The 26,892-nt window shown below is 44.2% G+C and overlaps 2 protein-coding genes across 2 annotated transcripts; both read left to right on the plus strand.

Moving 5' to 3' along the window:
- Positions 1-944: 944 nt before the first annotated feature.
- On the plus strand, positions 945-10,840 carry PSMC6 (proteasome 26S subunit, ATPase 6). The gene is made up of 14 exons (XM_033063563.2): positions 945-1,111; positions 1,910-1,989; positions 2,197-2,236; positions 2,561-2,613; positions 4,339-4,406; positions 4,791-4,905; positions 5,370-5,457; positions 6,244-6,305; positions 6,386-6,509; positions 6,634-6,695; positions 7,495-7,615; positions 7,697-7,777; positions 9,768-9,839; positions 10,330-10,840. The coding sequence occupies exons 1-14, from the start codon at positions 985-987 to the stop codon at positions 10,446-10,448; spliced, it is 1,212 nt and encodes a 403-aa protein (XP_032919454.1). The 5' UTR covers positions 945-984; the 3' UTR covers positions 10,449-10,840.
- A 1,740-nt stretch (positions 10,841-12,580) lies between these two features.
- On the plus strand, positions 12,581-26,414 carry STYX (serine/threonine/tyrosine interacting protein). The gene is made up of 11 exons (XM_033063743.1): positions 12,581-12,785; positions 21,798-21,830; positions 22,616-22,669; positions 23,324-23,421; positions 23,741-23,801; positions 24,457-24,493; positions 24,611-24,650; positions 24,739-24,789; positions 25,147-25,219; positions 25,660-25,753; positions 25,905-26,414. Exons 1-11 carry the CDS (start codon positions 12,729-12,731, stop codon positions 25,976-25,978), a joined length of 672 nt encoding a protein of 223 aa, XP_032919634.1. The 5' UTR covers positions 12,581-12,728; the 3' UTR covers positions 25,979-26,414.
- Positions 26,415-26,892: the final 478 nt, after the last annotated feature.

The raw sequence follows: 26,892 nt of genomic DNA on the forward strand, positions 1-26,892 counted from the left end.
GGAGGCTGAGTCCTCCAAAAATTTGACAGATCCCAGGGGATGCCCCATGGCCTCTCCCTTTATTCAAATAAAGTAAAAGGATTCCTCTGTCTCCTTTTTGAATATAAACCTCTGGTGTTTGTGGCTTAATTTTCCTGACATTATCAAAAGTAATAAAACACTTGCATGTGAGTTGTTTTGTGTCCACCAGGAAGTTGCACCACTGCCACCTACAAAGGGAGAGAGGAGCAGGAACCAGTGTAGAACAGTGATGTGAACATTACAGAAGAAAAAAAACACCCCAGTGGATGAAAAGCAATGGTAATATTCCACACCAAAACCAATTTTAATGAATATTCACACATATTAAATTACCTGACAGCAACAGCCAACCATTTGGTCCATTTGTATCATGGTTCATTTTTTGCCTTCACAATGACTGGAGATAGAAAATTAGACAAAAAAAAATCATTTTACACCATTCACCCTCTGAGTTGTCATTCAGAACTATCCAATGTGTTTTTCTGCCAATAATCTGAGGAGCAATTCTTTGCTCCTCAAAATCATTAAGCAATTTAAAATCCAAAAACGTATTATTTTGTGGCTGCCCCATCCTGGAAGTTTTCAAGGCCAGGCTGGACAGGGTTTGGAGCAGCCTGGGATGATGGAAGGGTCCCTGCCATGGCAAGGGATGGAACTAAATTGACTTTAAATTCCCTTCCAACCCAAACCATTCCATGACTCCTTGACCTCCGTGATGTCTCCCCACACCTCCTCACCCCTCACCTGTACCCACACTCCGCTCTTTAACCCACGCTGCGGCCTCTGAGCGCTGGCACAACGCAGTCGGTGCTCGTGACCCTCGCGGCCCCTCACGACAGCACCGCGTGTCACGACAGCACCGCGTGTCACGACAGCACCGCGTGTCGCGACAGCCGCGGTCCTCCCCGCCGGCAGGGGGCGCTGCGCGGCGCTGCGGGCCGGGCGGGAGCGCCCCCCGCCGCCATGGCCCTTCCCGGCATTCCCTGCGAGCGGCGGCTGCTCGTCATGGCGGACCCCAGAGACAAGGCGCTGCAGGATTACCGCAAGAAGCTGCTGGAGCACAAGGAGATCGACGGCCGCCTCAAGGAGTGTGAGCGCGGGCACGGCGGGCGGGGAGGGGATGGGGGGTGGGCGCTGCCGAGCGCCCCGCGGAGCCTCCAGAGGGAGCGCGGCGGCCGCGGCGCTGCCCGCGCTTCGTCATGGGCCCGGCCGGGCCCCGGGAGCGGCGCTGGACGGGGCTGGCGCTGCCGGGGTCCCGTGGGAGGGCTCCGGAGGGTCACACAATCACGGAATTATTTCGGTTTGGAAAGATCTCTGGGATCAGCGAGACCAGCCTGTGATTGTCACTGCCTTGTCGATAGATCAGAGCACTGAGTGCCACGTCCAGTCGTTCCTTGGACACCTCCAGAGATGGAAACTCCGCTGTCTTTCCCCAATGACTGACGACCCTTTCTATGAAGGAATTTTCCCTAATATCCAGCTTAAACTTACCCTAGCACAACTTGTGGCCGTTCCCTCTGCTCCTGTCCCTGTTCCTGGAGCAGATCCCAAATCCCCCCGGTGTCCCCTCCTGGCAGGGACTTGTGCAGAGCCACAAGGGCCCCCTGAGCCTCCTTTTCTCCAGGCTGAGCCCTCCCAGCTCCCTCAGGGATTCTCCAGCCCCTTCCCAACTCCCTCAGGGATTCTCCAGCCCCTTCCCAGCTCCCTCAGCCTCTCCTGGTGCTCCAGACCCTTCCCCAGCTCCTTTCCCATCTCCACATTAGCTCAAGGCTCCTTGCTGATCTCCCAGTCTCACTCTGCCTGCAGCTTTGCTGCTGGAAAAGGGGCCGGTCTCGTGCTCTTGTGGTGTTGAAGGTTACCAAAATCTTGTGTTTCTTTCCTTTTCTAGTAAGGGAACAGCTGAAAGAACTCACCAAGCAGTATGAGAAGTCAGAAAATGATCTCAAGGCCTTGCAGAGTGTTGGGCAGGTACGTGAGGGGAATGAGACATTGGCATCCTGTGCTGCATTTTGACATAATCTGCCTGGATATAATCTAAATATCCATTTTTAGAGTGGGAACAGTCCAGGTAGAGCAAACAGGGACTTTGACATCAGGAGCTGATGGGTTACAGTGTGTTTGTGTCCTGCAGTGTTAATTTTTCATGAGGTTAATGCTGAATTTACTCTTTTACAGATTGTTGGTGAGGTTCTCAAACAGCTGACAGAGGAGAAGTGTAAGTACACTGAACTGTTACATTCTCTGAGATTGTAAAAATCATGGAACCATGGGATGGTTTGGGTTGGAAGAGACCTTAAAGCCCATCTCATTCCAAGGGCAGGGACACCTTCCACTGTCCCAGGCTGCTCCAAGCCCTGTCCAACCTTGGCATGCAACAATTCCAGGGATGGGGCAGCCACAAAATAATAACCTTTAAAATAAAGTCAATAATTGAAGTATTACTGATCAGATTATTGGCAGAAAAGCATTCTGGATAATTCAAATCAGATGGTGAATTGAGTGAATTTGTGTTTTTTTTTCTCTAATTTTCTTTCTCCAGTCATTGTGAAGGCTACAAATGGGCCAAGATACGTGGTTGGCTGTCGCCGTCAGGTAATTGATCTGTGTGAATGTTCATTGAAATGGCTTTGCTCTGGAGTATCAGCATGCAGTTCATCCACTGGTGTGAAGTGGTTTTTTTTTTAGTGGGGTGAAGTTTTTTTCTTCTGTAATGTACTCATCACTTTTATACTGGTACCTGCTCCCCTCTCCCTTTGTCATGTCCTGGTGGAGACAAAATAATCCACAGCATTCCCAGGATCTTGCATGTGTTGTATGATTTTTATTGAATCAAAACTCTGTCCTGCATTATTTTGGGGTCTCTGAAAATGAATTATGAAAATTGATAATTGTGTCATGTCACTGTTGCTGTGCTGTGATTGTTGCTGTCATACTGCTGAGTTTTAAATTTAATGTTATTTCATCATATAGCTCAGTCATGGAATGGTTTGGGTTGGAAGGGACCTTAAAGTCCATGTCCCAGCTACTCCAAGCCCTGTCCAACCCAGCCTTGGACACTTTCAGGGATCCAGGGACAGCCACAGCCTCTCTGGACACCCTGTGCCAGGGCCTGCCCACCCTCCCAGCCAGGAATTTCTTCTCAATCTCCCATCCAAACCTCCTCTCTGTCTGTTTAAAGCCATTATCTTTATCCATATCTTTATTTTTTTTTCTCTTTCTGGAGAGAAATTGATGTTCATTGCAGAATTTTGGGACAGAAGTAAAATTAATTCCACTCTGAGGTAATGTTGATGCTCTGTGTTGAAACAAAGGTGAATCCTAAGGAATAGATTGTCCTTGGATGAACCAGCACTCTGGAGTTTATTCTTCACTAAAAATCCTCTTTTATCTTTAAAGATCCTTGATTTGCTCCCAGAGGCTCAAAAATAAAAAACCAACCAAACAAACAAAACCCTGGTTGTTTTCAAAATGTCAAAATATCCCAGACAAACAATTTCTCCTGAACTAGCAGGACAAGTTTTTGATCAAAGCCCTCGTGGCTGAGCTGCTGCAGCTCAGGAGGGAGGAGAGCAAAACTGTCCAAGTAGGAGCAAAATTACTTCCCTATCTCAAGTGCATTATGAGAAGGTCAAGTGGTTTCTCTTTATTTTCTTCTCACTGCAAAATAATTTCAGTCTGTTGGGCAGAGTTGAATCTGAGAGAATTCCAAGCTGTTACAAAATTCTTTGGATAAGGAAGATTGAGAGAGGCCTTAGTGGGACCCCAGTGAGAGACAGGGGACAGCTTGGTCTTAAACCCTCCCAGAGGGTCAGGAACCCAAGGGAAGGGACCCTGTAAATCCCCAGCAGGGACAATGGGAAACTTGCAGCTCTCCTGGAAAAGGGTTGTTAAAATCCTCTTCTAATTCCAGCAAAATTTAGTAGGGTGTAACTGGAATGTGTTTAAAAATGCTGTAAAAATGGAATAAGGAGACAAAAGCTGCTGAGGCAGGTGAGGAGACATCTGAGGTGCAAGGAGACTTCAAAGAGGGGAAGTGATGACACAAGAAAATGTCACAAAAAATTTTTTGTGAGGGTTCTTTGGTTAGCCTGTGTGGAGCAGAGGGGAGCAAAATTAAAAATTAATGATGGACTAGAAAACAGCCTTCATTTTCAAAGTGGTAGAGGTGAGTTAGTGACTGCTTGGTGTGTCACTCTGCAGCTTTGTTTTTTGTTGTGTGTGATGAAACAAGGAGTGCAAAGTGCAGTGAGCATCTTGGCTGAAATCAGGGATTGTGTTGGAGTGGGCTTCTAACAGAATTCCTTTTTTTTGGAACAGCTTGACAAGAGTAAGCTGAAGCCAGGGACCAGAGTTGCTCTGGACATGACCACTCTGACTATTATGAGGTAGGATTCTGCTCTTCTCATCATAAAAAGGGGGGAAAAACGTTGGACAAAAACTTGAATATTCACTTCTGCAATATTTTATAAACATTTTCTGCAGAGCAAATGCTTAAGTAAGGACAGCTACTTTGAGGGAAAACTTGTGTGTCTGTTTTATATGGTTTAAAAAGAATTTGGTTGTTCTTTAGAAAAATAATTAGAGTATTTTCATCCAGATTTTAAGCTGTGTTTTAAAACTTTTAAAAGTTTGCTGGGTTTGGATTTTTTTTCTCTTTTTTTCAGCACCTAAGGTGGGAAAAGAAGAAATAATGTTCATATAGCTGCAAAATATATGGGAATAACTTTATAAATGTGTCTGCACAATAAAAATATCTCCTCTTTTTGCAGATACTTGCCCAGGGAAGTGGACCCACTGGTTTATAACATGTCCCATGAAGACCCAGGAGATGTTTCCTACTCTGAGATCGGAGGCTTGTCGGAACAAATCCGAGAGTTACGGGAGGTACCCAGTGCCTCAAACCCCATCAGACTCTGAGCACTGCCCTCACTGAAGCTGCTCAGGGCAAAAACACCTTTCTGATTTTTGTTGGGCTGTTCAGGGATCCTCTCAGATCAGTGCTTTCCGTGTTTCATTGATTGGGGTTAAAATGAAGATAATCCTTTAGAGAAGGGGGTTTAAAGAGCTGAGACCCTTGAGGCTGTGGGAGGAATTTTGCTCAAAAACTGCCAGGATTGCTCTGGGGAATGGAATTAGGAGAGCAGGGATGTGATTTGAGCACAGAGCATTGAGAGGAAGCAGCAGTTGCAGAGCCAGGGCAGGATCTCTGCCATTTTCTCATTAACCTGTTTCTCACACAAAAATGCTGCCAGTAAATAAGAATGCAGATACATGAGCAACAGGCTGGCAGGTGCATCATCACCTGGTTTAAAACTCAGAGGCTCAGCTTGTTCCCTGTCCCTTCACAGGTCATTGAGCTGCCCCTGACCAACCCAGAACTATTCCAGCGTGTGGGGATTATCCCTCCAAAGGGCTGCCTGCTGTACGGCCCCCCTGGTGAGTCAGCAAGGGCAGCAAGTGCTGCTTGTTGCTTCCAGACAGGCAGGAGCCTTCCTTGTTCTCCTTCTTTCCCTCTTTTTAAAGTTTTTTCTTTCCTTTTTCTTTTTTCTGTTTAATTTTTCTATTTTTTTCTTCTTGTTTTCATTTTTCTTTTTTCCTTTTTCTTTCTCCTCCCTTTTCTCTCCCTCCCTTTTCTCTCCCTCTCCCTCCTTCATCTTATCTTTTTTCCTTTCCTTTTTTATTTCCCATTTTTCCTTTTTTTTCCCTTTACCTTTTTTATTTTACTTTCTCCTTTCCCTGTCCCTTTCCCTGTCCCTTTCCCTGTCCCTTTCCCTGTCCCTTTCCCTGTCCCTTTCCCTGTCCCTTTCCCTGTCCCTTTCCCTGTCCCTTTCCCTGTCCCTTTCCCTGTCCCTTTCCCTGTCCCTTTCCCTGTCCCTTTCCCTGTCCCTTTCCCTGTCCCTTTCCCTGTCCCTTTCCCTGTCCCTTTCCCTGTCCCTTTCCCTGTCCCTTTCCCTGTCCCTTTCCCTTTCCCCTTTTCTTCCCCTTTCCCTTTTTTTCCCCCTTTCCCTTTTTTTCCCCCTTTCCCTTTTTTTTTCCCCCTTTCCCTTTTTTTTCCCCCTTTCCCTTTTTTTTTTCCCCTTTCCCTTTTTTTTTCCCCTTTCCCTTTTTTTTTCCCCTTTCCCTATTTTTTCCCCTTTCCCTTTTTTTTCCCCTTTCCCTTTTTGTCACTGGCAGCAATGTTGAGTTCATAATTAAACAGCTCCAATCTCTCTGTGTGTCCAGGCACAGGAAAAACCCTTTTGGCCAGAGCAGTTGCCAGCCAGCTGGATTGCAACTTCCTCAAGGTGTGTGATGGCTCTGTCCCCACACCCATGGTTCTGTTTGCTCTCCAGTCCCCTCATCCATCTCCTGTGTCCTTCCCAAGGTGGTGTCCAGCTCCATCGTGGACAAATACATCGGCGAGAGCGCGCGGCTGATCCGAGAGATGTTCAATTACGCCCGAGATCATCAGCCCTGCATCATTTTCATGGATGAGATCGATGCTATTGGTGAGGCTCGTGGCCTGGGGGGTGGCTGGGCTCTCCTTTTAAGGCTGGAGCCAGCTGTAAAGCCAGTTCCCCCCGCTGAAAAGGCAAAAATCAAACAGCAGAGTGATGGGTTTGGTGTGTGCAGGTGGGCGTCGCTTTTCCGAAGGCACATCAGCTGACAGAGAAATTCAGAGGACTCTGATGGAGGTGAGTGCCCTGAACAGCCACATTAAATAACAATACAGCTGTGAATTGTTACCTGGGATCTGGCTTTGCAGAACCTTCTCTGGGTCACTAGAAGTGAACTAAGTGCTGCTCTCACAAAAGGCAGCTGCACATCCTGCTAACTCAGGCACGAGCTCAATGTGGAGACTAACTGAATCTTTTAAATTGCTGAAATTATTCTTTTGCTGGCTGCTGCTCCCTGCATTTTTGAAGGTCTGGAGAATCCCCTTTCTGTCTCTTTTAGTCCCAAAGACACCCAGTCTGTAACATTTTTGGGCTGTTGCAGTTGGATTTTCAAAGCTAGGAGGAGCACTTGTATTTCTTTGTTTCTGTAGTAATTGCTTGATAAACTGGGTTGTGTGAAGAGAATATTAAAACCACTGGTGACAATTAGGAATTCTGAAGCTAATGGGAACCTTCCTTGGCCTGTGTTTGCAAACAGTTTGCCTGGTTCAAAAGAATGTGTCTGCCTTCCATAGAGAATTAAATTGCTGTGATCAAAGAGCAAGTGCTTTGAGTGTTCACAATGAAATGCCTTCCTGTGTGTGGATTAGTATTCCAGAGGCTGTTCCTCAAGTCTTAATTGGAATGTCCTGGCCTTGGTGCACTACAGTCCAAATGTGTCAGGCAGCCATTGGCTCCTTGGGATGGAATATTCAGGGAGCTCAAGGCCTTGTAGGTTTTTTTTTTACATCAGAGCTTTTAGAATACTTAGGCAGAAAAACAAACCAGACTGGGAAGGTTTGGGGTTATTTAAAACCAAAGTTCTGTTCCCTGTTAGTTGTTGAATCAGATGGATGGATTTGACACTCTGCACAGAGTTAAAATGATCATGGCTACCAACAGACCTGACACCCTGGATCCTGCCCTGCTGCGGCCAGGAAGGCTGGACAGAAAAATCCGTGAGTTTCTGCTTCACTGCCTGGGAGGAGGAGGGGGTCACCCATGGGAGTTGCTTTTATTGAAGCTCTCATTCTTCCTAGATATTGATCTACCAAATGAACAAGCCAGATTAGATATTTTGAAGATTCATGCAGGTCCCATCACCAAACATGGTGAGATAGGTGAGTAGAAGTTCCCTGATGTCATTCCTGTAGACATGGGAAGAGGGTGAGTTGTTGCAATGATTCTGACTGTGTTCCCACCTCTTCACTGCCCACACCACTTCCCCTCTTGGAATTCTACTTGCTTTATTTTTTAATGCATCCTGATTGAGCTGTTGTTAAGCCTTTGAAAAGGAAAACTGAATATAAACCCTGGAGCCCAGCTGGAAACTGAAAAATCAACATGGTTCTCATCAGGGAGTTTCCTGTTTCTAATGGAAGGGCTTAGTGCAAGCAAAGAGTGTTTTCATTCACCCCTCAATGAAAGAAACATTGTTAATGAAGAAGTCTGAAAACAACAACCATTAAAAGTCAGGGAGAAACCTTGGAATTTGGAGATGGCATAACCAAAACTGTGTGTAGTGGTGTGGATCATTCAGGAGTAAGGGCAGAATAATTGGCTGAAATGGGGAAGGTTTATTTAAGGACTGTGTTACTCTGAGTCCTGCTTTCTCAGTGACCCCTCCCAGCTCTCCTGGAGGAAATGGGCTGGGATTTGCCTTTCAAGCAGCTCTGGCTGCCCCAGGGCCCTGTGCCACCCCCACCCCCTCGTGCTGACAGCAGCGATTCCTGCATCCCCTGGAGCTGATCCCAGTCACCATCTGGCTGCATCAACAGCTGCAGCTCGGCTCAGGGACAGCAGGAGTGAGCTGGGGGAGGGCAGGAGTGAGCTGGGGGAGGGCAGGGCTGGGCACTGCTTTTCTTAGCAGCAGTGCTGGCTTAAACCTGCACGTGACTGCAGGCTGGGAGAGAGAGGAGCTCCAAAGCAAATCGTGAACCTGAGTAAAGTTAAACTTTTAACAAGGCATGGAGTGACAGCACAAGGGGGAATGGCTTCCCACTGCTTAGATGGGATATTGGGAAGAAAATCTTCCCTGTGAGGATGATGAGGCTCAGTTTTTTCCCTGCATTCCTGGAAGTGTTCCAGGCCAGGTTGGATGAGGCTTGGAGTAAGTGAAAGGTGCTCCTGGCCATGGCAGGGTGATGGTCTTGAAGGTCTCTTCCAGCCCAAACCATTCTGGGATTCTGGAATTCTGCTTCATCCTGTTCTGATTTAGCAAGCACCTGACCTCCTTGCTAAATCACTGCATGTGGTGTGGAAAAACTGGGATGCTCAACATTGATACTCCAAAAGGAAGGCCTGAACTTGGCAGCAGGGTGAGGGGAAATTGGATTAAAATCCAAAGATAAGGATTGCTCAGGATCCAGCATGAGAATCTCCTTCTTCAATCCAGGTGTCTAAAAAACCCTGAACTCACAAACCTTGCACTGTTCAACCTTGTTCACTCCCCTTACTTATTTTTTTTTTACTTTCCAATTATGAAAAGAATTTATTATATGACATTGTACAACATGGAATTAAAATACAGGTGAAGAACTTCTCATGTTGAGGAGCTTTTGGATTCTTGAGATTGAATTTTGAAAAGTTTTCCAGGGAGTTGATAATTTTAATAAGCAGCCTTGCAAAAATCAGAACTTGCTGGAGGCTCAGCAGTGGTTTAGAAATTGATTTCCACTGAATTATAACCATGGCCACTCTTTTAGTAAATATATGTGCATAAAATATCAGGCTTAATATATTAAGACACTAAGTGCCTTTATTAGATGGAGTGTTGGAAGTGGAAAGGGACTGAGTTATGACCCCTTGGGAGATAAGTTTGCTGGGTTTTTACAGCATTTAAATGATCAGAACATTGCTTTGATGGAGCTCTTGCACTTCATGTTGATTCTTAGAACCACAAGTTGGTAACTTTGGGATTTAATTATATAACATGAGCTTTTGGCTGCTACACATTTCTGTTTTAATGGAAGGGCTGATACAGCTGCTGATTCCAGCTAATTTATCAGCCCAGTGGGCAGCTCTGAAATCCAAGTTTGGGAGCTGGATGTGTGTTTTATTGGCATCCCTGAGAGGAAGGGTGATTTATGAACATTGCTGTTTTATGAACAGATTATGAAGCAATCGTGAAGCTCTCAGACGGCTTCAACGGAGCAGACTTGAGAAACGTCTGTACTGAAGCAGGTAATTCCTTAACTCTTCATTTGGATCTGCTAAATCTTGGATAATGCTGAATCTTGGAGCTGTTCCTCTGTGGATTAAACCCAGGAGCTCAGAAATGTTCTGCTGGAACATTTCAGTTGAGCTGATCTGAGCCAGCCACTTGTTGGCTGATCCATGATGTGTCCCAGTGTCTCAAACAGGGATTGGACCCATTTTTCTCCTTTTTGGAAAGAATTCAGGGCTCTTGGTACCTGTGTGCCTGGAGAGTTGATGCTGTTTTATGCATTTTTCACATGAAAATTTGTGCATGGGTGTGCCTGCTTGGGCAGGCTGAGTAACACACTCAGAGTTTAAACAAGTTTTGTTTTTAGTAATCCCTTAATTCAGAAAGGTGAATTCCCTCTTGCCAACATGGGAAAGTCATAGAGATAGTGTAACCTGGATCAGTTTTCATTGGAATTGGAGTGAAACTTCATGTTCTGTCCTCACACTGTGAAATCCTCCCTCCCAGGGATGTTTGCTATCCGTGCTGATCATGACTTCGTAGTTCAGGAAGATTTCATGAAAGCTGTCAGGAAAGTGGCTGATTCCAAGAAGCTGGAGTCCAAGCTTGACTACAAACCTGTGTAAATGAACCATAGAATTTGTGATTGATTGTACACATCCTACTGGGTTAATGCATAACAAAAAAAAAAAAAGGAGACAAATAATGTACCTCTTGATTATCATTGTAAGGTGTTTGTGTAGCATGTAGCTAGTAATTTTGGGAATGCTAGTTGCAAGTTGGCTACAGGAGTGTGTTTTCTGTACAATTCTGAAATGCAATGTTCATTACAGCCCAGGCTCAGTAAAAATACGTGGAGATGTGTTGTTCTCTTAGCAATTATGGTGGGAATTTATAAACGTGCCTGAAGGGATTCACAAAGAAAAAAAAAAAGTCAGTTCATTTCTTGGCTTTTTGTATATCAGTAAATCTCCTTTCCCCAAACAGTTTATGAATAAAACCTGTTTAAATCTGTTTATCCTGGTGGACTTTGTGTGTATTTTGTGAACTCAGAAGAGTTTGAGCCTCCTTTTCTCCAGGCTGAGCCCTCCCAGTTCCCTCAGGGATTCTCCAGCCCCTTCCCAGCTCCCTCAGGAATTCTCCAGCCCCTTCCCAGCTCCCTCAGGAATTCTCCAGCCCTTTCCCAGCTCTGTTCCCTTCTCTGGACACTCTGTGCAGCTCAGCTGAATGTTGGACTGGAACAGCAATGCACTAAATTGCACTTCTGGCTACTTCTAATTATCCTAATTGGATTTACTCTGGGCCTGCTCAGCTGACAGGCAAGTACATTAGATTAGCTCTTGACTTCCCAGGAAACACACAGCATCTCCCTGGCAATTTTAACAGCTGTACTTTTATTTCCTTTCCCATCACAGATAAAACAGATGGTGTAAGGTGTAAAACAGTTCAGACAACAATATTTCCCAGTTTATATGGCTGTTAAAGACCTTTCTCCCTGTTGTGGCTGTGTCAAGAGTGTAAAGATGCAAATCTTAGGTTTAATTTTAAGACCCTTTTGAGTGCAGCTCGTAAACCCATGTGCCTGGAACAAAAAGAACATGAAATAAAACTCCATTTCTGAGCAGAACAATGATGTAAACAGCGAGCTGAGCCTCTGGCTGAGGGAATGGTTGGCAAAACATGATTGTTGACGGTTTATCAAAGTTTTATTTAGTAAAAACAGCAGAAAGGTGAAAAAAATAGAAGTAAAAATAAAAATTGAGACTAAAATTCCAGGGCTTGTGTTTCCAAAAGGATACTTCCAATTTTATTTAAGCAACTATTTGCTAGCTTTGAATAAGCTTCCCTCATAAATTCCAGTGACACCAGTGTAGAATTTTGGTTCATCAAAAAGCAAAGGAATGAAAATCTGCAGCTTAAAGTGAAATCTCATAGAATCTAAAGTGGTTTGGGTTGGGAGGGAACTTAAGGACCATGTCAGGGACAACTTCCACCATCCCAGGTTGCTCCAAGCTCTGTCCAACCTGGCCTTGGACACTTCCAGGGATCCAGGGCAGCCACAGCTTCTCTAGAAATTCTATTCCAGGGCCTGCCACCCTCCCAGCCAGGAATTCCCAATTCCCAATCTCCCACCCATCCCTGCCTGGCAGTGACACCATTCCCTGTGTCCTGTCCCTCCATCCCTGCTCCCTCTCCAGCTCTCCTGAAGTTCTCAAAAAGCAGAAAAACAGGTTCTTGCCCCAACACCGAGGGCATCACTCACACTAAGAAGAGCCGACTGCAGCTCCCAGAGTCATTTAGGCTGGAAAAGCCCTCAGGGATCATCGAGTCCAGCCTGTGACCGGTGCCCAGCGCGGAGCACCGAGGCGCTCCTGGGCTCTCCCACCTCCCCGGGCAGCCCAGCCCTGACCCGGCTCAAACGTGAGGCAGCAGCGTCACTCCCGGGGTGATGGAGCCAAGATGGAAGCGGCATGTGAGGAGAAGGAGCCCTCGGCACTGTCAGGGCACGGCACAGGGAGCGTTAATGGCCGTGCCATGGCTGAGGCGCTCGGAGCCGGGCCCTGCTCACCGTTAATTCGGGGGAAGCACCGCGAATGGAGAGAGCCCGAGCCCGTGAGGGGACGGCACCGCGCTGAGGGCGGAGCGGGGGCCGGGGGTGGGCGGGAGGAGGAGGAGGAAGAGGAGGGGGCGGAGGAAGAGGTGGGAAGAGGAGGAGGAGGAGGAGGGAAGAAGAGGCGGCAGCAGCAGCAGCAGCATGGCGGCCGGGCGCGAGCGGCTGAGCGCGCCGCCGCCGCCTCCTCCTCCGCCGCCTCCATCTCCTGCCGCTCCCGAGCCGGAGCCCGCGGCCCCGCTGCCCAAATAGCCGCCCTGCCCCGGGTCCTGCCCCGCCCGGACAGCGCCCGGCCATGGAGCTCGCCAAGCCGGCCTTCCCCGCGCTGCCGCAGGCCAAAGAGGACTCTGAGGTGAGCGGGAGCTCCGGTCCCGGCCCCCCGCACCCGCCCGGCCCGCGGCCCCGCCGGGGCTTCCCCTCACAGCGCCGCTCGGTGCTTCCCGCGGGATTCCCGCTGGGATCCATGGCAGGCCGCGGCTCCGTGTGCTCCCTGTGCTGGTGGCACCCCCTGCGACCACCGACCGCATCCTCCCTCCCCTGGTCGCTGCCGGGAGCTTCCTCCATCCCCTCCGGCCTGGCAGTCTCCCCCTCTCCCGGGCTGCTCCAACCCGGCCTTGGGCACTCGCAGGGACGGGGCAGCCGCGGCTGCTCTGGGCGATCTCGCCACCCTCACACTGGGGCAGCGGAGCCCTCGCTCCATCCCCTTTGGCTTTTACCCGCCCGCAGCGGCCCGGGCTCTGTTCTGTGTGTCCCAGCGTGTTGTGTCACCCTCCCCCCGGTGTCCCGGTGCCTTTGTGCTCCCTGTGGGAGCAGCCCCGGCCGTACCTGCGAGTCCCTCCGAGCTCTCTCTGCCTTCCCCGGTCCGCTCCTCCCGGAGGCAGCCGGAGCTCGGCCGAGTCCTTCGGGCAGACATTTCCCCGGTGTCCGGAGCCAGGGCTGCCTGCGGGACGAGGACAGGTGGCACTGAGTGCCCAGGCACTGTCACAGCGCGGTGTCTGATTTCTGAACTTGGCTCAACTCCCCGCCGCTGACCCTGGGCGCTGCTGATTTGGTTTTTTGTGTGTCACAAACATCCCCGAGTGTTTCCTCACCACCCCCCTTTGGTGGCCTCAAATATTTAATGTGAAATGTCACAGCCTGCATGAGGGAAGCTGGGTGTCTGGGCTCTTCAGACGTCTGGCGATTGTCATGTATTTCTAAAGATCAGCATTTATTGCTCAATGCTGTTGTGGTACTGAATTACCTGGAATATGGGAGCGACTCTTTTTGTTCTGTTTTTGTTGTCTCCCATCACTTCAGGGCTCTGGAGGTGTTACAAGTCATTTAGTTGTTCTCACTTTGTATCTCAGCACAAATCATCTGCCACCCTGGGAGCTTTGTAATTTGTTTGTTTGAAAATATCTTTTCTTTCTGGAGAAACCAATGGTGTTATCCACAGTTTTGTCTGGTTAACTAAATTAGCCTGGGTGGCTTTTCATCTGAAATGGTTAAAGAGGAATGTGGGGTTAAAATAAAAATGAAACCAGAGTTCACTGCCAGTCTAACAACTCTTAACTGATGAAAACTGAGATTGTAATACAGTGTCTTTTGCTTTTTTTGTGGGCTATCTGCAAATAATGTGTGTGTTTGAACTTCACATAGTGTGGATTTGCAAGAACTGATTCTAAAAACTGTAATAATTATTTTTCAATATGCTACATTTGTGTCTGACTTGATCTAAATACAACATCATAAACAATTTCCAGGCTCTGAATACAAGGTAATAAATAGTTGGAGCATGTGGGGGGAACAGGAAAGTGAAAACCAGTGGTGAATATCAAAGTTCTTGTGGAGGTAACTTGTTAAAAGCAAAGTGTGAGGGACTTAAACCCAGTGCTTTGGAAAAGCAAACTCAGGAAACTAAAATCATTCTGCCCACAAAATGTAGATTTTCCTGGAAAGCAGAATCTCCTCTCATGCACTGCAGTGAGGGGGTCTTTAATGAATCCCTAATATTTCAGCAAGTTGGTGGAGGATGGTTTAATGCTGGCTTGGCAGATTTGTTTTCAAGATCCTGGGAAGGGGAGGAGAGAGAACTTGGGGAATCCCTGGCTGGCTTCCTGCTGCTCAAAAGTGCAGCTTTGTCACTTCTTCAACTCCCTCCAAGTCACACTTGTAACCATGTCACAACTTTAATAGTTAGTAATAATAATTAAAAATAAATCCAAATCAGTGCACAGCATCCCATCCCTTCGTGGCACATGCAGAGAGAGCAGCCTGGAGTGGCTGGGGCAGGCTGCAGGGGTGTGCTCTGCAGAAATAGGTCACTTTTTCCAGCCTGGATGTTGTTTGTCCTGTCCCTAATCCATAGTGTGGTGTTTGGGATTGCTGGATTTTTATTTTTCTTGGCGTTTTTGGGAGCTTGGGAAATGCCAGAAAAGCTGGAACTCATCATTCTGGCAAAGCTGTTCTGGTTTATACTGGGAATGGTTGTGAGCTGTGTGTTCTTTTACAGTCTGGTGATGATGAATGTCTCAGTTTTATGAGCAATAGTGATTATATGTGATGTGGAATCATTTCTAAGCTTACATTTTTATATATTTTTCCTAAGGTCAGGTTTCAAATTTTCTTAAATTTGAGAAGTTCTGTGTTATATGTTTATACTGGGAGGAAAAAATACATCTAAAAACCCATTAAAAAGGGTCAGGTTAATAACAATTAGTACATGTTGGTTATTAGTTCTGAGACATCTGGAAAGAAGGTCAGTAAGGACTGGAATAATTGAAGGAATTTAATAGAAATTATTTTCCCATTAAATTTTAAACAACAAAAAAAAATTAACTAGGATATATATAATGAGAACACAGCAACAATTACCAGTTTATTTCTTTGTTAAAAGATATTTGCTTACAGTCAGGCTGAGCAAACCAAGTATTCATGATGTACTTAGAATTTTTTTAGGACTCTCCATGGGTTTTTGTAATTAAATTAGCAGCCTATTGACTAAGCAGACATATTTGCCTTTTTATTATGCATAAAAGCAGAGTCTTTTTAGCACATGGGGTTTTTCTAAAGAAGAAATTTACATTTTTGACAGCTATATTTAGTCTGAAATGCTAATATATTTCTGACTGCTTTTTTTTTTTAACTATGAAGTGATGCAGCCCATCTAAAGGTGGAACAAATCTATTAAACTTTTTTTACTCTGACTTTTGACAGGCAACACAAATAAACCCCTTAAAACACAGCTTTTCCCCTCCTCTGCAGACTCTTTAAAATAAGTAGGAAGCCTGTATCATTAGAATTACTTTACCTGCCCACATAATAGAGCCCAAAAAAATGGAGAACAAATGCTGTGTTGTGCTGGGAAATGTAAATCAGGTGACAGATTTTGATCACAACTCTGTGGGATACTATCAGCCTGCTTTGCATAAATCAGAGAAGTGCTCTGAGCTTGAGCAGTCTCTGAGTTCTGATTAATTTGTGCCTGCTGAGATCCACACAGGCACAGTGGAGCAGTTTGTAGAATTTGGGAATTAAGGCATGTTTGGGGTTTTTTAGCTAAATGAGGGTTCTCAGTACAGCCCAAACTCATGAATTATAAAAGGAGGGGCATGAAAAAGGCCATTCCTGCAGCATTATAAACAATTCTGATAATCTGAGTGTGGCACTTGGCTCTGTGCTGTCTGTAAGCTGAAGGATTCTTTTTTCACTGCTTTATCTCCAATTTTATTGGGGGAAAAAAAATTATATGATGAAAATTTTTCCCAGTGCTGCTGATATTTAATGAGGTGTCTTTAGGACCAGAATGGGACAAATAGGAATTGTTTTGTTTTGATTTTCCATTTCTATTTAGAAATAATTTCTGTTAGTTTTACCTTTCATGCTTTGTGTTTCTCTCTGCTAAAATAACCTTTCTTTCCCTGTTGTCCTTCATTCCTTCCTTCCTTCCTCTCTGTGCTCTGTCATTCCCACCTGCTGTTATTCCTCTTCTCCACCTTCCTGCTTTTGTATTTCTTGGTGTTTTCAATAGCAAAAATATCTCTGCTGGGGCCTTCCCATGGTCTGACCAACAGAATTCCCTGTAAAATGCTTCCATCCCTGAGTGTGGTGGCCATGGGGTGGCACAAGGGTGGCAATGTCACCTCTCCCTTTTTCTTGGCTTTTTCTCCAGCCCTCAGCCCCTTTTGGGATAGCAGCAGTGTCCAAACATTCCCTGAGCTCTGCTCACAGTGTGCCACGCTCACACCTTCAGGGAATTAAAGGATTTCATTTAATTTTCTGTATTTTATAGACTTGCACCAGGGGAAAAAATATGTATATATTTGGGGCTGCACTGCTAGTTGCATTAATGATTCTGTTTGTATGATAATCCCCATATTTTCAATTTTACTGTCCAAGAACACAGAGCATGACTGAAACTGGAGACACAACCTTTCACTCCATTCCTGTTTGTAGCTGATCTTGAGGCTCTTAACTACCACGTTTCACTGTGATAGATGTGACAGGTTTTGGTGATGCTCAAATATTTTCCTTGAATATTCTTTCAGTGCCTCATTTAGTTGTCTGCTTTATTAAAACACGACAAGTGAGTGTGCTCTGCTACTCCTTTACTATTGCAAGATTTCTCCAAACACCCTTTTAGATTTTTTGTGCCAGCCTTTGTTGCTAACATCCCTCTCCTCCACTTTGTTGGGCCGTGTAAAATAACGTGTGAAACGCATTCAAACCCAAGGTGTGATCTCATTTCTCCCCTTGGAGCTGCCTGGGAGTGGGAGCCTTTGTGTGGAGGTCATTGTTGTGGGATCAGCCCCAATCCCAGTGCAGCCTGCCCGGGGATGCTGCTGGCAGCTGATGTACAGTAATTCCATGATTATAAGCTGCACCATTTTGACTAAAATGTTGGTCCAAACCCAAAGTGTGGTTTATAGTCAGGTGTGGTTTATATATGGACAAAGAAGGAAAAGTTGCTGTTTTAGTTTGGAGGACAGGTGTGTGCTGAGAAAGGCAGGAGCTTCTCTTTGAAATGGAGAATGGAAACCCCCTCCCTCCAAATTATTATAATTTTGAAATCAAGGGGCTCTCAGGCAAAGATATGGGAATTAGGAATAACAGTTCTTTACTAGGGAAATTAAAATAGAAATACAGCACTACAAAGAACAAACCCCAAACCCTGACACAGTCAGAGTACAGCCTGACACCCGTCAGGCAGGGTGTTGGCAGCAGTCCCATCCCATGGTGGCTGCATCCTCCTGCAGTGACAGATGTGGCTCAGCTGGAGCAGTGCTCCTGTACAAGGTGCAGTTTCCCTCCGGAGCTCCAGTGGGGATGTGGAGAAATCCGGTTTTCCTCTGGAGTCCAGTGGAGAAAGGGGCTCCCTCAGTGTCCCAAAACCTCTGTTTTTATCTTGGTAAGAAATGTTGGGCTCTTCCCCCTGGCTGGAGCAACTCCCAATGGGATGCAGTAATTTTATCAGTGCCACAGTGGGACTCAATGGCCATGGGCAGAAAATTACTGGCTGGAGGAAGGATGGGTTGTGAAAAGATAAAGAACACTGCCCCAGCTGGTTTATAAACCATGGCCATGAACAGGAGATATCCCATGAGATAAAGAACACTGCCCCAGCTGGTTTATAAACCATGGCCATGAACAGGAGATATCCCATGAGATAAAGAACACTGCCCCAGCTGGTTTATAAACCATGGCCATGAACAGGAGATATCCCATGGAGATAAAGAACACTGCCCCAGCTGGTTTCAGTGGATGCCCATTAGCAGAATATCTCCCACAGAGATCAGGATCACTGCCCCACCCTCAACAGATGGTGACAGAACAGACACCTTTTGTCACACCCTGTACTGTAACATGCGGTTTATGATCAGGTGCAGCTTATATAGGGACAAAGAATGAAAAGTTGCTGACACCTGGGAGTGTGTCTTATAATTGGTGCAGCTTATAATTGTGAAATTACTGTAACCCCACCCTCACAGCGCTCTGCTACAGCACAGGCTGTAATTTGAATTTTCTGTGCGGTGGTTAAGGGCAGGGGCAGGAACTGGAGCGGCTCAGAGCCCCTGTAACAGTTTCTGCTGCTCCAACTTCAGCGCTGGTGGGAGATCCTTGAGCAGGTTTGGAGTGTTCCTCGCCTGGATTTTTGGGGTGCACAATCCATCATCATGCAGGAATCCTACTGGGATGAGTTGTGATGGGAAGAGAAATGTGTGTGGAGAGGGAAGTGATGCTATAAATCCACAACAAAAAAGCTCTCTGGGAGTTGGGAAAGGGTTGGAACACCTGGAGTGGTCAGGGAGGTTTTACTGGGAGCTGTGTGCAGCTTTTCCAAAGGATTTGGGTGCAAGGATGGGTGGTGCTGAGCAGCTGAAAAGCAGCAGTGAAAATCTAGAAGAGACTTCCTGATGTCATCTCCTTTCACTACTGATTTGATTTCTTTTCCTGGTGGATTTTTTGAGAGCTCCCCCCTTCACCTGGGCCAGCCTGTGCTTTGCAGGCTCTACTGATTATAAGGCAGCAGGAGCTGAACCATCCTAACTGGGCTTGCTTTCCAGCCAGAGCTGAGCTTAGACAAAGACTGGGGCTGTACCTTTTGTGTGTGGAAATCAGATGGGTCTGCAGACTTCAGCTGTCAGTGAGGGACCAGCTAAGCTGTGTCACGTGCATCCATTTCGCTGCATCCCTTCTGGAGAGGCATCTGCAGCCTGCCTGTGGTGTTTGCAAACCACACTCTGCTTTGGTACAGTTTCAGTTGTCAGGGCTGGTAAACTAATTTAAAAAATTAATCATAAATTTGTTTTAGATTAAGTCCTAGCCAAGGTCACTCTTAGAAAAATTCACTTTTTGCCATTAAGCTGTTGTAAGGAAGAACAAGTGTAGCTGTGGCAAAATATGAACAAAATAACCCAAACTTTGGCAGAGCTGCTCATGGTGTAGTTTGGATATTGGATTCTTTGTAGTGTGGACAAGTCTTACCTATTAATTCCTAGCTTGCATTTATTTCAGCTATTTTGGCTGTGGATGGGGAAGGGAGAGCTTGGAATGTGCTTTATTCCCTTTCTCCTGAATGTTTGAGGAGATCTGTCAGAGGGGAGTGGCTCCTCTTTAAAACTTTGCAGTTCTGGGGGTTTTTCTTGCACTCCATCTCTTGCAAATATTGATGATGGAGTCTTCCAGTGACTGTCACTTGTTCTGGAGAGCCTCCCAAATCCTTGGCACAAGGAATGCTGTTCTTCCCTCCACCCCTGGCATCACCCTTTGTTTTCTTAACAAAATTCTTGCATTTGATCTGATCAAAAGAGAAGCTTTCAGTTGTTATTTGTCTGCTGGGTTCCACAGACAGTGTGGAAAACCTGGCTGATGAATGAATTCCTTAAAATGGAACCTGTGCTTGGCTTCAGTCTCCATTAATAGATTGGCTTTTTTACATAACTTTGCATAACATTTGAATAATCTGGCATTGTTGGTTTGGAAAGCCTTGAAGGGCTGTCAGCAGTCACCAACATCACTCTTTCAGTAGTTGGTGTACTTGTCTCACATTAAATGTTTTACTTAAACACTCTTTCAGAGAATTATTTTGCAGACTAAATCCCACTGGGAACTGTATCTCTTTTTTGTCTGGGGTCTGTAGTGAAATCTTTTTCTTACCCTTGTCTTTTGGGATTTGTTTCCCTTTGGACTTGCACTGCTCAATTCTTACCAATTTATTCTGCACACTTTTACAGCTGTTTGGGCTAAAAAATTCCTGCCTCTGATGCATTTGAAATGAATATTTGCAATGTGTTGTTAAGCCAAAATAGTGATGAATTTGTGTTTTCATTGTGCTCCAGATTAAGATTTCTAAATTCTACAAACAGAGTAACAAACCCACTAAAGTGCTTGTATATTCCTGGAGTGCAGCTTAAGCTTTTCAGAGCTTATTGCTCTTAGGCTTGGTTTTAAACTTGGACAAACCTGGGCTTTTCTGGCCTTTTGGGGGGTGAATGATGCTTTTGTGTACAGAGCAGGGTTGTGCTGAACCCCCTTGGTCACCCTTCAGAGGATGCAGTTGTGTAAATATCATCCTTTTGTCACAGATTTCTCCTTTCTGCTTCCAGCAGTTTATTATTCCAGCTGGAACATGCAGAAGTAATTTAGCAAAGCCCATTTCAGTGCATTTTATTTCCCTGGTTTTGCTGCCACTTTGGATTGTCTGGGAGTGGCTTTATGTTTGTTTGCTTTCTTTTCCAGAGTAACTTTACTGATACTAAAATCCTTCTTAGTTCCACTACCAAGAGCTGGAAAATCCTCCTGTGCACTGTGGGGGTGTCTGAGGGCAGCACAGGATTTTTACTGTGTTGGTAAAAAGAGGTTTAATGTGAAATTAATGCTACTGGGACAAGTGTAGGTGCTCAGGTGAACAGTGCTGCAATTTAAAGGATCCTTCCTGCTGTAATCCAGAGCTCCCATCCCAGCTGGAATAGTTGGAGTTTAACTTCCTCATACTTTTGAGGCCATCAGAACATAGGGCAAGTTTTTTTTTAACTGCTGGTGTGTGTGTGTGAATCAAACAACAGGGTTATGTAAATAAATGTATGCAGTCTATTGGATATATTTGTCTATTCCCTTTTTTTTTTTTCCCTCCAGATGGTAACTGGGATCTCAGCTCCAACTCCTTCATGTGTGAGGGTCAAGGAATGAGTAAGAGCCTGTTAATAGAGGCCAGTGGGAGTTGTAGGGAAGGGAAGACAGGAATAGTCTGTGCCTGAGCAGCTTTTCAGCTGTGGCAGAGCTGCAGAATGGAGCAGAGCAGGGAAATGCTGATCCTGGTTTAATGGGAGCTGAGCCCTCCCAGCACTGGGGTCTGGAGGGGCTGGAAATGACCAACAGGATCATGGCCAGACTTTTATTTGTGTGTGAGGAGCCTTCCCTGCTGTGGTCATGGAGAGCTCACATTTCTGGAATTGTTCAAGCTGAATCCTGAATACTCAGCCAGTGTGGATTTAAGGGAGTTACCTGCTGCACGTGTTCACTTCTGTTATTTCAGTGCTGCAGGAATGCATCAGCCTGGACAGAATGTTCTAAAGCTTTTCCTTTTTCCCCTCCTCACTTCAGAGGGAAGTTTCTCAGCAGAGAGCTGAGGTGTGCAGGTACAGCTGATAAAGATCTCCTCCAGCCTTAAGGAATACTTGAGGTTTCTTCACATTAACTTTCCAAAGTGTTCCTTGAGTGGTGCTGGCATCCATATGGAAAAGTAGCAGGGAGCTTGTGCAGAACTTGTGATTGTTTTGTATAAAATCCATGTACACATCTCTGCATGAATATTTTTCTCTGTTGTATTATTTGGAAAGTTGTCTGTGTGTATATATATTTTTTTTTTTTTTTTTTTTTTAAGGATTGGACCTATCCCATGAGGAGAGAGATGCAGGTAGGACACTTTTATTTACTGTTTGAGGCAAAACCCATGGAGCATTTAATGAGGAGAAAAGAAGAGCTGATATCAAAATCAAAACTTAACCAGTAAAGTGTCAGCAGCACCAGGGGAGACAGAATTAATTAGTTAATTAAGGCGAGGATTTACCAGCTTGGAATGCAAGCATCTCTGTTGTGCAGATACTAAAACAGAAATTCCCCAAATATTACATTTTTGTCTTTCTGATGACTAAAAATGTGTCAGAGCTTTGCTTTCTACCTTAAACTTGGGAATGTTCTCCAGTGAGATGGACAAATAAAATTTTCCTGCCATGGTGTCAGTTGAACCTTTGAACAAGATACACACTGCACATCTTCATTACTGGGGAGATAAATGCTTCAAAACTGATATCTTCCCACTGCTGGGCCAAAGCTTGAAGAATTTTCATGTGTGTATCTCTTTTCAGGAGAGAAATTTGGAATTAATTACAAGAATTGTAAACCATGTTAAGAGTTCCTTTCACTGGGGCTGGGTGAGATGCAGGAATCAAACTGGAATTTAGTCCAGATCCAGGACTTTGTTCCTGCTCCAAACCAGGATTTCCAGCACCAGGATCATGTTTCTTTTATCCTGCCAAACCCATTTTTTTTTTCCTTGTCCTGCTATAAGTGACACTGATGACACATTTCAGGAATATGTAAATTATTTGTGTCCATGGCCACGTTGTGAGGTGAGTGAAATGAATTATTTCAAATCATTTGGAGCTGGTATTAAATGTCTGTTCTTCTCCTGCCTCCTAGGAAATCTTACCTGGCTTATTTTTAGGCCCATATTCTTCAGCTATGAAAAGCAAGGTATGATTTTCAGAATTTTCTCTGACAGGGAAGCTTTGCTGTGGTGATTTGATTTGTTGCTGTGGAGATCTGCTCCAGTCTATCTGGAGAGGTGTAAATTTGGTTGCAGTTCTGAACTGAAAAATGCCAGAGTGGAAGGAGTATGTGATGCATTTGAGCTATTTGTATTAAAATTGAGTCTTAAATATAATTTTTCTTAGAGAATTGAAACCATTTGAGACACTTTACCAATTCCTGTTTCCTTTGCTGAAGTGTTGCAAGACCAGTCAGAACTGGGAACTCACACATTAAAATTAAATGTACAACAAAGTCAAGCACTGCTCAGGCACAGCTGCAAATTTTGGTTTAAATTATTTTATTTTCTGATTCCAGCAAGAATCCAATGCTGCCTGCAAATTCTTCCCTCATGTAGGGACTTGAAATTTCAGGCAAAGTGAAAAGTGGGGAGAGACAAACAATTTCATTGAATGCCTTCCTGTTTTGTCATTTTTTCCTTTTGGAAAAACAACATTTGCACACTCTGAATTCTAGAAAACCAGCTCAGATTTTCCTTGCTATAGCCTTATTTTGTATCTAAGTACAGCTTTTCTTTTTATTACTGTCACACAGATGAATCTGTAATTTAAAAAAAAGATATTTGTTCTTTCTCCACAGCTACCTATACTCCAGAAACATGGAATAACCCATGTCATATGCATACGGCAAAACATTGAAGCAAATTTTATTAAACCAAACTTCCAGCAGTTATTTAGGTAAGAAATGATCAAGATTCCTTTTTTTATTTTTTGTGTGTGTGTTCTTTCTAAATATTTTCACTTTGTCAGAATTATTTGAAAAATGTGCTTAGGTGCAGAAGGACTTTAAATCCAAACTGTGGATTTTATTCATCCTGAATGAGTCTGAAAATTAGAATTATCCATTTTTCAGTTTTAAGTGATTTCTGCAAGGGGAAATCCATCAGGGGGTGTTGGAGGAATTCCTCACAAGGTTCCTGAAGGAATTTCAGGATTTTAGAGCAGGAATTAAAGCAACTTTGTGGTGTTGTATACTCAGAGTCAATTTTCATTGCAGGTATTTAGTGTTGGATATTGCAGATAATCCAGTGGAGAATATAATCCGATTTTTCCCTATGGTGAGTGGATGGATTGGGAGGGAGTTTTCTGAACTAACAAATAAAAGTTTCATATTTGGGATACTCAGCCTGAGGCGCCTGGAAGTGCTGCCAGCTCTTTGTTATTGACACTTTAATAAGTGTAATTAACTCCTTTTTACAAGTATGGAAACAGGTGGAGTTGTAAGAGCTGCTTCTTGTTATGGTATTAAAAAAAAAAAGAAATAAAAATTAAAAAAGACTGGCCTCAAAACAGATGGGGGAAACTTCTATTTGAGCCCAATAATATTTACATTTCTTGTATCAAATTCAAAATATTTATTAAGTTTTACAGTGTCTTAAAACATGTTTGCTGCAGAGGAATTAAAAAGGAACTTGTAAATTAAACAATGCCCATTATGGTTTTGAGCTGTGGGTTTCTATCTTGCAACTGAGCTAAAGGATTTTATTCCTTCTTCCACCAAAAAAACCCAGCTGGTTTTGCACTGACAATTTTAGTAATAAAGTACAACAGAAATAGAAATGTCCAGTTGAAGTGAGGATTAAGTCTGCATAAAGATGTTTTACTGTCACTGTAAATAAAGAGACATAAAAATTACACCAAATTTAGGTGTAGCTGCTGCTTGCACTTGAAATAATCTGAAAGTTTGAGTCTTGTATTTTCTTTTCTTTTCAGACTAAAGAATTTATTGATGGAAGTTTACAAAGTGGAGGTAAAATTATATGAACATATGCCTGGTTCTCCATACCAAGGAAAAACCACATTTCAAAGAATCTTATTCTTTTTTTTATACAAATATTGTTAATTTTGTTTTTTTTTTCCTTCTCAGGAAAAGTTCTTGTCCATGGGAACGCAGGGATTTCTAGAAGGTAGGAAATGATCCATCCTGATATGAATATTTTTAAACAATTGAAATCTATTTTACTAATTTTTATTTTTTTAAATCTTTTTTCCCAGTGCTGCCTTAGTTATTGCATACATAATGGAAACATTTGGGGTGAAGTACAGGTAAGAAGAGCTGTTCAGGTTGAAATTCAGGTGCTGTGAGTGAATAATGATTTTGGAGGGAACAGGAACTGTTGTGTTTTCTCTCAGTGCCTTACCCAAGACTTTACCAGGGGCTGATTATTCCATTTTATTTTATTTTTTTATTTTTTTTCCACAAGAATCAGGCAGCTGCTGCTCAGGGAATCAGGGCACCATCTCCCTCTGTGGATAAAACATTGGGAGAGGCCCCAGGGCTGTTCCTGTGGGGAGAGTTTAGAGGTTCTGTGGTTCTGCATAACTGATAATCTGAAGGAAGACTCAAACTGACACAGAGACTTTTATACATTTTTCACTGAAGTGTTTTCTCCTCTTTTTAAGGGATGCATTTACTTATGTCCAAGAAAGAAGATTCTGTATTAATCCTAATGCTGGATTTGTCCATCAACTTCAGGTGACTTTTTTTTTTTTTTTTTATTCCTGATCATAACTGAAAAGCCATTTAATGAATCATCTTCCTGCCAAACAGACATTTACACAAATATCCTTCAAGGAAATGGCAGGAGCTGGAGGAAAGCTTGGGAGGAAGATGAGTGGGCACCTCAGTTCCTTAGACTTTGGACAAAGCAAATCCAGGAATGGAGGAGAGATAAAATCCTGGTTTGTGATTCAGAAATGTCTTTGCTGAAGGAGCTGCAAAGGAAATGTTTGTTTTTAAAGCCATTTCTTTAGTCATCCTTGAACTTTTCTTCTGATTTCCTGATGGTTTTTGTCACTCATGTCAAAGCAACAAAGAATTCTCCTTCCAAATCTGTGCCTGAATATGAGACACTCTCTGAATTACTGAGCTTTGTGCCAAATTAATTCCAATCAACATTTTTTGGACCTTTCCAGGAATATGAAGCCATCTATCTAGCAAAATTAACCATCCAGATGATGTCACCTCTGCAGCTGGAGAGATCCCTCTCAGTCCCAGCTGGCAGCACAGGTGAGAACTTCTGCTGGGGTGCGAGGTGATTTTTAAACAGGAATCCTGAACTCATGGGAAGGGCTTTTGTTGTGCAAGATGAGTTTAAATTTCAATGTGAAGTGCTGAAATCTGGTTTGCCATGGCTGAAGTCTCCTCTTGCCTCCTGCAGGAAGTTTGAAGAGGATGCACGAGGAGGATGAAGATCTGGGCACCATGCAGGTGGCGGCGGCACAGAACGGGTGATGGCTGAGGACAAGCACTGCTTGTAGTGAGAATTCCTGCCAAGAAAGGTGAAGAAAACTAGGGGAAAAAAAACAAAATTAATGCAAAACAATGAACACACATAGCTTCTTTTCAATTACATGTTGCTTTCAGATGTAAATCTGCCTCTGCAACACACTAAGCATCATTTTTAAGATGTTGGACTTCTTGAATGAATAGATGGCACTGATTGTTTTACTCCTTTTTTACACTTTACAGTTTTAATCTAAACCAAGATTTTTGGACTTGCAAAGAGGTATTATTGCAATAATGCACTTTTCATACTTGAAATTTCTTTATTTGTATGATATAAAGTTATTACTTTAAACAAAATGCAAGCGGGGGGGATTTGTTTATAAAGTTATTTGTGTAATTTATAACAAGAGACTTTAGTAAAGAAAAAGTTTGCTAAAATTCACTTTGTTCTCAGTATGTGTTCTGGCAGAAATGTGCTTTAGGGACATAAACACAGAGGTTAATTCAAGTTGAACTGTCTGCAACATCCTCAAACTGGTTTTCAAGCATCATTTGAGGTAAAAATTGGATTTGTGTTGGAAAACTGAGGCCCAGGGCCCTGCCCATAACTGAATCAAGCTCTTGTAAAACCTCACTCAGCTAAGGAAATGCTTCTTGGGGCTGTAAGGTTTCAGACTGGGGATTGTCAGGGTGGTTTGTGCAGCTGTGAGGTTGTGCAAGCACAGCCCTGGTTCTGCCTCTGCTTTATTTCCCAATGTTTGTTACCTAAAAGCCAGGGCTGGAATGTTTGGGGAGCGCTGTGGTGACTGAGTAATGCTGTTAGAAAAACTTGTGTGTTTGGGAGGTGTGAGCTTGGTAATCTGACTGTGTTTTAACAGGGGAAAAAATGGGCTCAGGGTTTGGGGATCAGAGCATCCAAC

The sequence above is a fragment of the Catharus ustulatus genome, chromosome 6 (assembly GCF_009819885.2).
Source record: "Catharus ustulatus isolate bCatUst1 chromosome 6, bCatUst1.pri.v2, whole genome shotgun sequence".
Lineage (NCBI taxonomy): Eukaryota > Metazoa > Chordata > Aves > Passeriformes > Turdidae > Catharus > Catharus ustulatus.

Bases quoted from the DNA above. Each gene is read 5' to 3' on its own strand.
- PSMC6 (XM_033063563.2), top strand. From the start codon at position 985: ATGGCCCTTCCCGGCATTCCCTGCGAGCGGCGGCTGCTCGTCATGGCG. The intron at 1,112-1,909 runs GTGAGCGCGGGC...TTCCTTTTCTAG, and splicing joins CGACGGCCGCCTCAAGGAGT to TAAGGGAACAGCTGAAAGAA. The intron at 6,510-6,633 runs GTGAGGCTCGTG...TGGTGTGTGCAG, and splicing joins GGATGAGATCGATGCTATTG to GTGGGCGTCGCTTTTCCGAA.
- STYX (XM_033063743.1), top strand. From the start codon at position 12,729: ATGGAGCTCGCCAAGCCGGCCTTCCCCGCGCTGCCGCAGGCCAAAGAG. The intron at 21,831-22,615 runs GTAGGACACTTT...CCTGCCTCCTAG, and splicing joins CCATGAGGAGAGAGATGCAG to GAAATCTTACCTGGCTTATT. The intron at 25,220-25,659 runs GTGACTTTTTTT...GGACCTTTCCAG, and splicing joins GATTTGTCCATCAACTTCAG to GAATATGAAGCCATCTATCT.